The 11587-nt window shown below is 59.7% G+C and overlaps 1 protein-coding gene across 2 annotated transcripts in view; it reads left to right on the top strand.

The window, feature by feature from the left end:
- The first annotated feature begins 64 nt into the window (after positions 1 to 64).
- The window catches only part of ZFYVE21 (zinc finger FYVE-type containing 21), a 13202-nt gene continuing 1679 nt past the window's right edge, over positions 65 to 11587 (top strand). Inside the window, exons 1-6 of one of the 2 annotated variants that reach the window (XM_007455592.1) lie at positions 65 to 202; positions 9314 to 9364; positions 9571 to 9739; positions 10350 to 10425; positions 10510 to 10601; positions 11097 to 11150. In XM_007455592.1, coding sequence (XP_007455654.1) covers positions 65 to 202; positions 9314 to 9364; positions 9571 to 9739; positions 10350 to 10425; positions 10510 to 10601; positions 11097 to 11150 — 580 coding nt within the window. The remainder of the gene's footprint in view (positions 203 to 9313; positions 9365 to 9570; positions 9740 to 10349; positions 10426 to 10509; positions 10602 to 11096; positions 11151 to 11587) is intronic. The other variant, XM_007455593.1, reaches the window with a different exon arrangement.

Raw genomic sequence — 11587 nt, 5'->3', positions numbered from 1 at the left:
GGGGCGGGGCTCCCGGGGGGCTAGGGCCCGGTAGCGGGCGGCGGGCGAGCGCTGGGGCGGCGTCATGTCCTCCGAGGTGGCCGCGCGCCGCGACGCCAAGAAGCTGGTGCGCTCCCCCAGCGGCCTGCGTATGGTGCCAGAGCACCGCGCCTTCGGCAGCCCGTTCGGCCTAGAGGAGCCGCAGTGGGTCCCGGACAAGGAGGTAGGTCGCGGACACCCGTCAGCCCCGGGACCGGGTCCGCGCCCCCTGTCCCCTCCCCGTGCCCCCGAACCTCCCGGCGTCCGCGCCCCGCGTCGGCTCCCCGGGCCCGCCCTGCCTCCCCGACGCCCCTCCGCAGCCCGACCCGCTCTCCGCTCCCCGCGCACCCCGGCCCCGGAACTGCCTCCTCCGGCCCCTCTGTCCTCCCCAACCCCAAACCCGGCCGCCCTCGGGACCCCTGCTCCGCGCCCTAGCGGAGCCCCCGGGCTCCAGCCGTCCCGGGCCACGGGTACTGTGCCTGGCCTGGTTCCCTTTCGCGGGGCCCCCAGTCTACCCCGCTCTTAAGAAACTGCCCCCCGAGGTTCCTGTGACCCCTCACAGATCTCCCTTCCTGATACGACCCGGGCTTTGCCCAGCTGCGAGGTCATCTGTGGATTCCGCCACATCCATTGGTCGAGCTGCTGGGCTGGAACCTTTGATACAGTTGCGACCCCCTCCCGCGAGGGAGAGAGGAGGCCCGTGTTTGTTTGTTTATAATCAGCGCTCTGTGTAGGGGACTCTCGCTGTGTGGATTGCCTGGCGGTGGTGTCTGAGGGAGTCTTGGGGGTGAGTATGCGTGTCCAGGTGGGGCGTCTGGAGGGCGTCCTGCCTGGGGAGCTGCACCTGCGCCCAGAAGTGAGGGGCGGGGTGGGGCGTGAGCTCTCCCGTGGGTGGGGTGGGGGCGGAACCTCTGAAGGCCCTTTTGTGCTGTGCCACAGGGTTTGGACTGGATCCCATAAGCCGGTTATTCTCAGCTATGCTAAGCCAGGCGGAAAAACTTACCGCATTCCTGTAAATCACAGACGTCCCAGAGACATAAAAGTAGCACGATTTTTTAAAAAAAATTTTTTTTACGCGGGCCTCTCACTGTCGTGGCCTCTCCCGTTGCGGAGCACAGGCTCCGGACGCGCAGGCTCAGCGGCCATGGCTCACGGGCCCAGCCGCTCCGCGGCATGTGGGATCCTCCCGGGGCACGAACCCGTGTCCCCTGCATCGGCAGGCGGACTCTCAACCACTGCGCCACCAGGGAAGCCCAGTAGCACGATTTTTGAAAATGCTTTAAGTTGCATCTCCTTCCAGCATTCTGATTGACCACTTTTCCTTCCTCCCCGTAGAATCACGGTTGCAGGCGGCACGTTTTTTTTGCAGGGAGAGGCGAAGGGGGGGATGCGATCAGGTGTTTTCAGGGCACTGGCGGTGAAGCGACCAGAGCTCGGAGGGGCGGTTGGGCCAACCATGGGGAGATCTCAGCGCCGTCCTGCCAGGGCTGCCCTTTCTTCCCATCTCCTGGTCACCGAGTCCCTGCAGGTCAGTGCACAGAGAGGGCGAGATGTTGGCGCGCAGGCGGGTCACTGAGCTGGCCCAGGCCACGTCCTCCCTTCCTCTTGGGTTTCTGGTCGCCCTGTCTGTGCTCTTTCTCTTCTGCATTTTTCCTCCTGGCGTTTGCAGTCTTTGAAATCACAGAACGTACCTTTTCTCGCGTGGTCTCCTTGGTTAGTGCTGTTAAAAGGTGATTAAAGAGAAAAAAGGTAATATCACGACTCTCATACTCCTAAGTGAATGCATGTTCCGGAGCTCTTTTAACTGCATCAGTGAGGGAGCCGGGCAGGTGTTATCAAGGTTCGAAGAGAAGTTAGAACCGCACAGCCTGACCTGGAAGGAGGCAGGTGAGGGCAGGAGCTAGAGGCGAGTTGGTCTATTCCACGGCGGGGGAGGGGAGCTGGGACAGGGACATACTGTGTCTGCAGCATCTCCACTTCACTGAGTGGGCACCAAGCGTGTCCTCGAGGCCAGGTCAGAGTGTCAGTCTTTTTCCACTGTTGTCCCCCGAGGACCCTCTTTAGACATTTTTTCCCCTGATTGATCCCCGATGAAATGCTCACAGCAGGGATATGTCCACCTCCTTAGGGACCGTGTGTGCGGGAGAACACCCCTCTGGACAATGTGCAGTTTGCCCCTGCAGCCCGCGAGCTGCTCTTCAGTTAACCTCTGGGTGTCCCCTGCCAGCCCTCTTCAGGGCCCCTTGCTCTTTGCTGGAATGATTGTTTCGCAGGTTGTACTGCATGTGTTGTCTTTCTTTGCAGGTCTGGTGTTGAGGTGCGTCTGGGGCCCTGCCCGCCTGTCTGGGGGCTCTCGGGAAAGCGATCAGGGTGGGTGGGAGTGCTGGGATCAGCGTGGCACTCCTTCCTGTAACGGAAGTTTCGTTCTCGTGTTAGAAGGATGGCGGGGTGCCTTCCAGAAACACGCCCCCAGTTTGCCATCTGAGCAGCCAAAGAAGGTCCTAGAGGCGGAGGGAGCTCAGAGCGGGGAGGAAGCCTCCAAGTGACCGTGGACAGTTTCTCCTCTGACTTTGAGAAAGTGCATGTTGAAATGTACTGGGGAATGTCCCAGAGTCCAGAAGTGACCAAAGGAAGTGTCGGGAGGAAAAGAAACTTGGAGTGGGGCAGTTTGGGCTGGGAGCGTCGGGACCAAGTCTGGCCTTGGTTGCAGTGGCTTTGCCCTGCTGCTTGCTCGGCTTGGCGGCACTCGGCCTGCCCAGTGCCTCTGGGACCCACGACCCTGGTGTGTGGGGAGGGGACTCAAGCGTGGAGATACCAGTGCTGAGAAGTAGGTTTACTTGTGGTTTGGGATGGGTGGTGGCGGGGCATAGGTGGAGCATGGCAGGGGGCGACATGCTGTCCTCAGCTTCACCCACCCCTGCACTCAGCTGTGGGTGGATGAGTGTCACGGTTTTGTGCAGCCGTCATGTGTTCTTCGTCCCGGCTGTCTTCTGCTGGGTCCATCAGAGGCCAACCTGTTGCCCATCTATCAACTCTTTGTTCTTTTCTTTTAAATTTATTTACATGTGGTTTTCTCATTGTGTTGCCATTATCAAAGTGGGATTCATTTTTTTAAATAATTAATTAATTAATTTTTGGCTGCATTGGGTCTTCGTTGCGGTGCGCGGACTCTAGGCGTGTGGGCTCAGTAGTTGTGGCATGTGGGCTCAGTAGTTGTGGCTTGTGGGCTCAGTAGTTGTGGCTCGTGGGCTCAGTGGTTGTGGCTCGTGGGCTCTGGAGCGCAGGCTCAGTAGTTGTGGCACAAGGGCTTAGCTGCTCCGCAGCATGTGGGATCTTCCTGGACCAGGGCTCAAACCCGTGTCCCCTGCATTGGCAGGCAGGTTCTTAACCACTGCACCACCAAGGAAGCCCTATCAACTCTTTACTCAGTGCCTGACCCTGTGCCAGCTTGGTAGCTGGGGCCCACAGGGGCATCCCTTACAGATGTTGGAAAACATCTGTGGGCATGTGGGTACATCTGTAGCTCTCAGCTTCTCAGAGGGGTTCCTGCCCCAGAAATAACTGAGACTCTCTTTCCTGGTGTGTCTGTGCCCCTGGGAGCTTGTGAGGTGGGGAGGCAGTGGCGGGACAAGGAGGGCCTGGGAATAGCTTGTGCTTCGTGTGGCTGCCGTCCGAGTGTCCCATGACCAGGATAGTGGCCTTAGGGGTGGGCTGTCTGGGCACACAGCCATAAGGACTTGCTACAAGTAGCCCAAAATACTGAATTTTATTGTTAGAATCCATGCAGTTTTGCATCCCCTTTCTTCCTGTCCTGGGCGCTGGGTATAGCCAGTGATGACAATGGCTCTGCACTGTCACTGATGTCAGATGCTCTGCAGATGCAGAACCGGGGAGGAGAGAGCACAAGTGTGTCAAACAAAAACAAGGTGAGGAGAGATTTGTGTCCCACAGGGTCACTGTGGGGGGAGGTCCGGCCCAGGGCCCTGTGAGCTCTCCAAGGGCAGGTGGCAGGGGCTTGCTCCATGGGAGGGGCAGCCCAGGCTAGGAGGGAATGGGGTGGGAGGGGCAGGTGGTGTGATCTGGCAGCGGATCAGGGGGTGCATCACCCCAGGACAGCCTGTCTCAGGCTACGGGGTGGGTCAGAGTTCAAGGCCCTGAAGGAAGGAGAGATTAATGAAGGTTTTACCAAGTCCAGTTCGTGGGCGCTTTGTTCCGATGGATGTGTCAGCCAGTCCCATCTGCAGTCCGCGTGTGGCTTGTGGTGGGTGGACAGGGGTGTCTGTTAGTCTTCTCTAGGGCAAGAGGGGAGGGGGCCCTTTGCAGGACGTGTTCCCAGAGCACTGTGGGCGGCGTCCCCGGTCTCTGGTCTCGTGGCCTCCGGGATCCCAGGCGGGTCCCCGTGGTCAGGAGCCAGGAGAGCTGCCCACGGCCGCTCAGGCCGGCGGGGTGCTGCTGCCAGTGTTGGGAGAAGGCGGGTTCCTGGCCGTCCTGCAGGACACGGGCAGTGGCAGCCTCTCCTTCCTGGGATGTGGTGTCTGCACCTGCTGCTCCCTGTTTGATGGCTCTGGGCTTTGTCCTTGGAGGTGTTCTGTCCCTGCCGCTCCTTCCCTCAGGTGCCCCACCCACCCCCGTGAAAGCATCTGTTGTCAAATTCGTCTCGTTCCCGGGGCTGCTGTGTGTCTGCTCTTCGTCCCGTGAGCTGGTTTCTAACATCTTATCGGTTCCCTCATTAGTTAATGAGTTAAATCTTTTTTAAAAAATTTATTTTAATTAATTAATTTTTGGCTGCGTTGGGTCTTTGTTGCTGTGCACGGACTTTCTCTAGTTGCAGCGAGCGGGGGCTACTCTTCGTTGCAGTGTGTGGGCTTCTCATTGCAGTGGCTTCTCTTGTTGCAGAGCACAGGCTCTAGGCACGCGGGCTTCAGTAGCTGTGGCTCGCGGGCTCTAGAGCACAAGCTCAGTAGTTGTGGCACACGGGCTTAGCTGCCCTGCGGCATGTGGGATCTTCCCGGACCAGGGCTCGAACCCACGTCTCCTGCATTGGCAGGCGGATTCTTAACCACTGCGTCACCAGGGAAGTCCATGAGTTAAATCTTTGACATGGGTTCATTTTATATTTGTAGGAGTTATGCTTTTACTCTTTAAAAACCGTTGTCTTTCAACAAAGATACAGTAATACATGTAATTTTATAACTTATTTTTATGATTTATTTATTTTTGAGGAAGCTTTTTCTTTTTAATTTATTTATTTTTGGCTGTGTTGGGTGTTTGTTGCTGCGGGTGGGCTTTCTCTAGTTGCGGCGAGCGGGGTCTGCTCTTCGTTGTGGTGCGCGGGCTTCTCATTGCGGTGGCTTCTCTTGTTGAGGAGCACGGCCTCTGGGAGGAGGAAGCTTTTTAAAAAAAAAATTTATTTATTTATTTGCTTGTTTGTTTCGGCTGTGCCGGGTCTGAGTTGCAGCATGCACGCGGGATCTAGTTCCCCAACCAGGGATCGAACCTGGGTCCCCTGTGATGGGAGCCCAGGGTCTTACCCACTGGACCACCAGGGAAGTCCCCTCGTAGCCTGAGAAACGGTCTAGCATGTGAGCCAGGCGCAGCCGGGCAGGCGTTGTCTCTCCCAGCGCCGCCAAGGACAGTGTGGGAGGAGGCGTGACTGTCCTTTGCCGCTCCAGACCCACCATCAGTGAGAAATTAACCACCTCTTTTTTTTGTTTGTTTGTTTTTTTTGGTTTTTTTTTGTTTCTTTTAGCGGTACGCGGGCCTCTCACCGCTGCGGCCTCTCCCGCCACGGAGCACAGGCCCCAGACGCGCAGGCCCAGCGGCCATGGCCCACGGGCCCAGCCGCTCCGCGGCATGCGAGACCCTCCCGGACCAGGGCACCCTGCATCGGCAGGGGTACTCCCAACCACTGCACCGCCAGGGAAGCCCTGTTCTTTTTATAGTAACATCTTTTTAAATACTCCTTTAAACTCTCCAAACTCTCTCTTCCGACTATTCTACTTTGAGGGGAGATGCCCTGTCGGCCGTCCTGATGCGCTGCCCTGGGCACCCCCAGGGCTCCCTGTGCTGGAGTCGGACAGCAGGTCGCCAGAGACCGCGGGTCTCCAAGCAGCCCTGTGGCCCAGCCTCTGCCCTCGGCTGCGTGCCGGGTTGGACCCCACGATCCCCGAAGGCCCCTTCTGCCCTGAAGTCTTCCATCTGGGCCTGGCTTCCTGTGGCCGTTTCTGGTTTCTCCTTTGATTGCTTGTAATCTCCTCACTTCCCCACCAGAAAGCACACCCCCAACCTCGTCTGAATTCTCCTGCGTCGGCAGGGTGGGCATGAGTCAGTTGTTGCTTTCCTGGCCTGGCGAGGGGTTGAGGCCGCTGGGCTCTGACCCTGGGGCTGCAGCCGGGAGTGCCTCGGGGTCGGGTGTTGCACTAGAGGCTGTCTGTGCCGCCCCCTGGCTCCCCTGTCCTCTCGTAGGCGTCCAGGGGACCCTGTGGAGGCCACCCTTACCACCAGCTTCCTCCCAACTGCGGGGCAGGAGTCCTGGGGGTGAGCGCAGGGGCCCTGGTGGTGGGCTGGAGGCCCCACCGTTGACACAGTTTCACTCGAGGACGAGGACGGCCCTGCTGGTCCTACCGCCCGTCCTGGCGGGTAGGGAGCGGCCTGGGGCAGCCCACGGAGGATCAGGCAGCATCTGCTTGTGTGTCTGTGTCTCTGTGCCTGTCTGCGTGTGCTGTGTGTGTCTGTGCCTTAACCTACACCTCGCACGCAGGGCCCTCACTGAGCTCCTGTGCGTCCCGGTTCTCCCTTGCAAGTGTGCCTGTCTGTGATGCCAGCCCCAGCCCACCCTAGCGATGCCGCAGTGACACAGGCCTGGGTGCGACGTGGTCTGCGAGGCTGGAACCCAGGCAGCTTTTGTCACACATGGTGCAGGTGGGTTGCTCACACCTGGTTTCTGGACTCTGTCTCCCCAGACAGTGGTTTCCCAGAACCCCAGAGCCTCTGGGTCCAGGTCAGGTGCACGGGGCCCAGTGCTGGGCCTCGGCCTGGGCTTTTCATTTCCTTTCGATGCAGCTGGTTTATCAGACAAGGTGTGAGTTCTTTGGTGGTAATTTTACTCTCATGTCTTCACCAGTTGCTTTGTTTCCTTATTTAATTCTGTTTTCATATCAAATTGTTTTCTGGATAACTTTAAAATCATCTTTTATATAATCCACAGGAAACTTACTTTATTTAAAAGCCTGTAAGTTTTCTGAATAACCTCGTTGGTTATTTAGATTAATACAAAACTTCTAGATCACTAATGTTTTTAAGGGAGGGAATTTTATTTATTTAAAAAATTTATTTTATTTATTTATTTTTGGCTGCGTTGGATCTTCGTTGCTGCGCGCGGTCTTTCTCTAGTTGCGGCGAGCAGGGGCTGTTCTTCATTGTAGTGCGCAGGCTTCTCATTACGGTGGCTTCTCTTGTTGCAGAGCACGGGCTCTAGGCACGCAGGCTTCAGTAGTTGTGGCATGCAGGCTCAGTAGTTGTGGCGTGTGGGCTCAGTAGTTGTGGCATGTGGGCTCAGTAGTTGTGGCTCATGGGCTCTAGAGCTCAGACTCAGTAGTTGTGGCACATGAGCTCAGTAGTTGTGGCTCAGGGGCTCTAGAGCGCAGGCTCAGTAGTTGTGGTACATGGGCTTAGTAGTTGTGACATGTACAGTCAGTAGTTGTGGCTCACGGGCTCTGGAGCACAGGCTCAGTATTTGTGGCCCACGGGCTTCGTTGCTTCGCAGCATGTGGGATCTTCCCGGACCAGGGCTCAAAGCCTCATTCCCTGCATTGGCAGGCGGCTTCTTAGCCACTGCACCACCAGGGAAGCCCCGGGAGCAAATGTTAAATTCTGCTGTGGTCTTAGTTTAGAAATTGGTCTCTCAGTTATGTAGATGCGAGCCTCCTGGCGAGAGTGGGGCAGCCCTGGGCTCCATGTCCCCGCCGTGGGTGCAGGACACGCATAGACTCGGGAGGCAGCTTTCACACTAGAGCCTGGCCTGACGCTGGTGGTCCCGCCAGCTTTCCCCACATCCAGTGGATTCTGTGGCTGGCAGATGTGTGAGGTCACAGGAGAGCGTGGCACACAGATGCCCTGCCATGGGTGGAGGCCCGAGGGCCAAACACACGGAACATTCCAGAACTGACAGCGAGAGGCAGTGGCAGGGACTGGTGGAAGCAGCTGCGCTGTGATTAGCCGGCTCGTGCCTGAAGCCGGCAGGGACTCTGTGGATGGTTCTGGAGGGCCAAGGTGGGCCAGGCCCTGTGTCCCAGCCCAGAAAGCAGCATAAGAGCAAAGAGAAAATAAGGAAACATCAATCATGGGATCTCAGAACGCTTAGACACCAGCCCAGGGTGGGGCCGTGGCCGCGTAGAGCTGGGTGGGCTCGGGCCAGCCTGGACGCCTGCCCTCCCACGGAGAAGGGCAACACTGCGTGTGGATGCCAGGCTCCTTCCATAAGCTTCCTCAGGGTCCCGGCCCCATGGTGGGCCCTGGCACCTGCTGTGCATTTCCTCAGAGCAACAGACGCGGCTGCAGGCGTAGGCCTGGGGGCGGGGGGGTGGGGTGGGGTGGGTGCAGAGCAGCGGTCAAGGTCAAGCACTGCGTTGGCAGAACGGGGAGGATGGGGAACAAAGCCCGGGCGGCAAGTGGGTTCTGGCTGCCCAGATTGAAGCCAGGCAGTGAGGACGAAGGGCAGGACACTGGGGTCAGGCCGTGTTGGCCAGGACTGACTGGGGACTGGCTGGGTTCGGATCGCGTGGTGGTCAGGGTGTCTGGCTCCCTGACAGTGGCATTTTGCTGTCACCGTGTCATTGGGGTGAGGTGGCACATGTGTCCAGCAGCAGCTTTTCCACCGTGGAGGCTGAGCCTTGGTGGTGCGGGGACAGCCTGTCTGCATTGGTGCCAGGATGGGAAGAAGCCCTCGCTCTGTCAGATAAGAGGTCTGAGGTCCTCTGCGTGGTTGGTTGGTTTGGTGATAATGTGGCCGTTTCCGGCCCTGGACCTCGGCCTGCCCCTGGAGCACTGTCCCCAGCCTCCCCGCTGAGCCCCGGGCATTTGGGGCTGGTAGCACCCTTGCTAGCTGGACGCTGCCCCAGCTCAGCAGACCCACTGCGCTTCTCCACGCGGGGACCCGGTGTAGATCACTTTCTGCTGCGGCATCGCATCATCTCACAGCCGATCCTGGGTTCTGGTGACAGGGCGGGGCTCCCTGAGGAGCTGACCGCGTGGCCTCGGCAGCCGGGTCCTGATGCCCTGTCGCCTTCTCTCCTAGTGCCCGAGGTGCATGCAGTGCGACACCAAGTTTGACTTCCTCACCAGGAAGGTGAGCTGCGGTGGGGCGGGAGGGTGGGGGGGGGGGGGGGGGTGGGAGTGGGCGCTGTCTGTCGCGGAGCCCCGGCGACAGTGGCAGCCTGGTCAGTAGGCAGGGTTCCGGCCGCTGGGAAACCGTTGGGACCCTCGAGGCATCTGGTCGTGGATGCCGGTGGCGTGGGTCTCCGGGGGTCCTCACTGCCTGCCCTGCGTCTGCAGCACCACTGTCGCCGGTGTGGGAAGTGCTTCTGCGACAAGTGCTGCAGCCAGAAGGTGGCGCTGCGGCGCATGTGCTTCGTGGACCCCGTGCGGCAGTGCGCCGAGTGCGCCCTGGTGTCCCACCGGGAGGCCGAGTTCTACGACAAGCAGCTCAAGCTGCTCCTGAGTGGTGAGCACCTGGGGCCTTGTGTCTGTCGTGTGGTGGCTGCGATGCTGTGACGCCCTGCCTGGCCTCTGTCTCTGCAGGGCGCCTGCTGCAGGCTTGGGACCACTGGTTGGGACTCCAGGTGCGGCCCCCGCCGTCCTGGGACATGGTGGTGGTGAGAGGGCAGCTCTCTCCCCGTGCCTGCTGCCCCCTCCCCCTGCCTGCTGCCCCCTCCCCCTGCCTGCTGCCCTTCCCCGTGCCTGCTGCCCCCTCCCGGGCCTTGGCAGCCTAGCCCCGCCCCACCCTGGCCTGTGGGCCCCCTCCCCCTCCCCCTCCTGGCAGCAGGGCGGGTGGTGCTGCCCAGTGGCCCCTGAGCACTGGGGGAGGGTCGGCGCCCTGTGATCCAGGCCCTTGGGAGGTAAGGTCCCTGGGAGCCCCAGGCAGCGCCTTTTATTTCCGCTGTTGAATCCCAACCCCGTCACGGCCTTTCCACCTCAGCTGAGGGCCCCACAGAACAGAGCTGCCACCTGTCTTGCTTTCCTTTTGTCCTCTGTGCGTGTCCCCTGGTGGGCTGGCCTGGAAGGGGAGGTGAGAAGGGAGCTACCGGGTCCTCATGTCTGGTTTTCATCCCCAGGAGCCACCTTCCTGGTAACTTTTGGAAACTCGGAGAAGCCAGACACGATGGTCTGTCGTCTTTCCAGCAACCAGAGGTAAAAGTGGGTGCTGCGCGGCACTGACGCTCTGTTGCTCCGAGCCTGAAGTGACGTGGTGTGGACACCCTTTGTTTGCTGCAGGTACCTGCTTCTGGACGGGGACAATCGCCACGAGGTCGAGGTCACGCGCATTGCCGCCGTGCAGATGCTCACGGAAGGCTTCCCTCCTGGAGGTGAGTGCCGTGTGGCACCGGCCTGGGTGACTCTCGAGGTCTGTGGGCCGTCCCGCTCAGCCGTGGCAGGGGCTTGTGTTTAGTGAGTGGCTGTAGGAGCTCACCAGAATGGGGCTTAACGTGTAAAACAAGCGGGGACTCTGCCCTTCTGTACGTTTCCCTTCCTGTCGTACTCGGGTCAGGGGTAAGGCTCCGGCGGCAGCTGGCATCGGCCCGATTCCCCGATGCCTGGAGCGTTGCCCGCCCAGCACCACAGCCCCCAGGGTCTGCGGGGATGACCCTCCTCCTGGAGCTTGCGGAGCGCTTAGCCTATTCTGGATCTTTCCACCTAAACTTCCGCACTTCAGCAGCTGTCCTTCCACGGAAGTGGAGTTGGTGTTCCGCGTTGGGCGCAGTGCGCTGAAGAAACCCACGTGACTTAGTCCGTCTTGCTTTCTGTTTTCTGATCGGCTCTTGCTTGTTCTTCTCTCCTTCCTGCCTACCTTCTTGACGTAGAAAAAGACATGCACACTTATACCAGCCTCCCGGGGAGCCAGCCCGTCTCTGAAGGTCAGCTCCCTGCTCCCCGCCGCTCTCCCTGCCCCGGCGCCGGGCTGCGTCTCCTTCAGACCCTGCTGTGTGCTGGGGTCCACGCCGAGGCTCTCTGTGAAACACACATTCCCTTCTTTTGGTTGATTTGAAGGACAGTTGGGTCTAAGACGGGCAGACAAAGCATGAATGAAGCAATCTATCTCATTTGCTCAGTTCCGCGCTCCCAAGGGGAGCCCTACGCAGTGTTTCCTAACGGCCCCTGGGCATCCTCCCCTGGGCATCCACTGGGCCTAAGCGGGCCACGCGAGGGGGGCGCGGGCGGCGGCCCTCCCCCGCGCGCTCCTGTCCCTCCGCAGCGCGCTCGCTCCCGTGTTCTCTCGTAGGAGCCTCCCTGCGCTCCTGGGCCCGCAGGTGGCGAGGGGAGCGGGCCGGCGCAGCGTTTGCCGCCCCCCCCC

The sequence above is a fragment of the Lipotes vexillifer genome, unplaced genomic scaffold (genome assembly GCF_000442215.2).
Source record: "Lipotes vexillifer unplaced genomic scaffold, Lipotes_vexillifer_v1.1 scaffold584, whole genome shotgun sequence".
NCBI classification, from domain to species: Eukaryota; Metazoa; Chordata; class Mammalia; order Artiodactyla; family Lipotidae; genus Lipotes; species Lipotes vexillifer.
The sequence above is the reverse complement of the archived record's forward strand: the minus strand, read 5'-3'. Positions and strand labels throughout refer to the sequence as shown.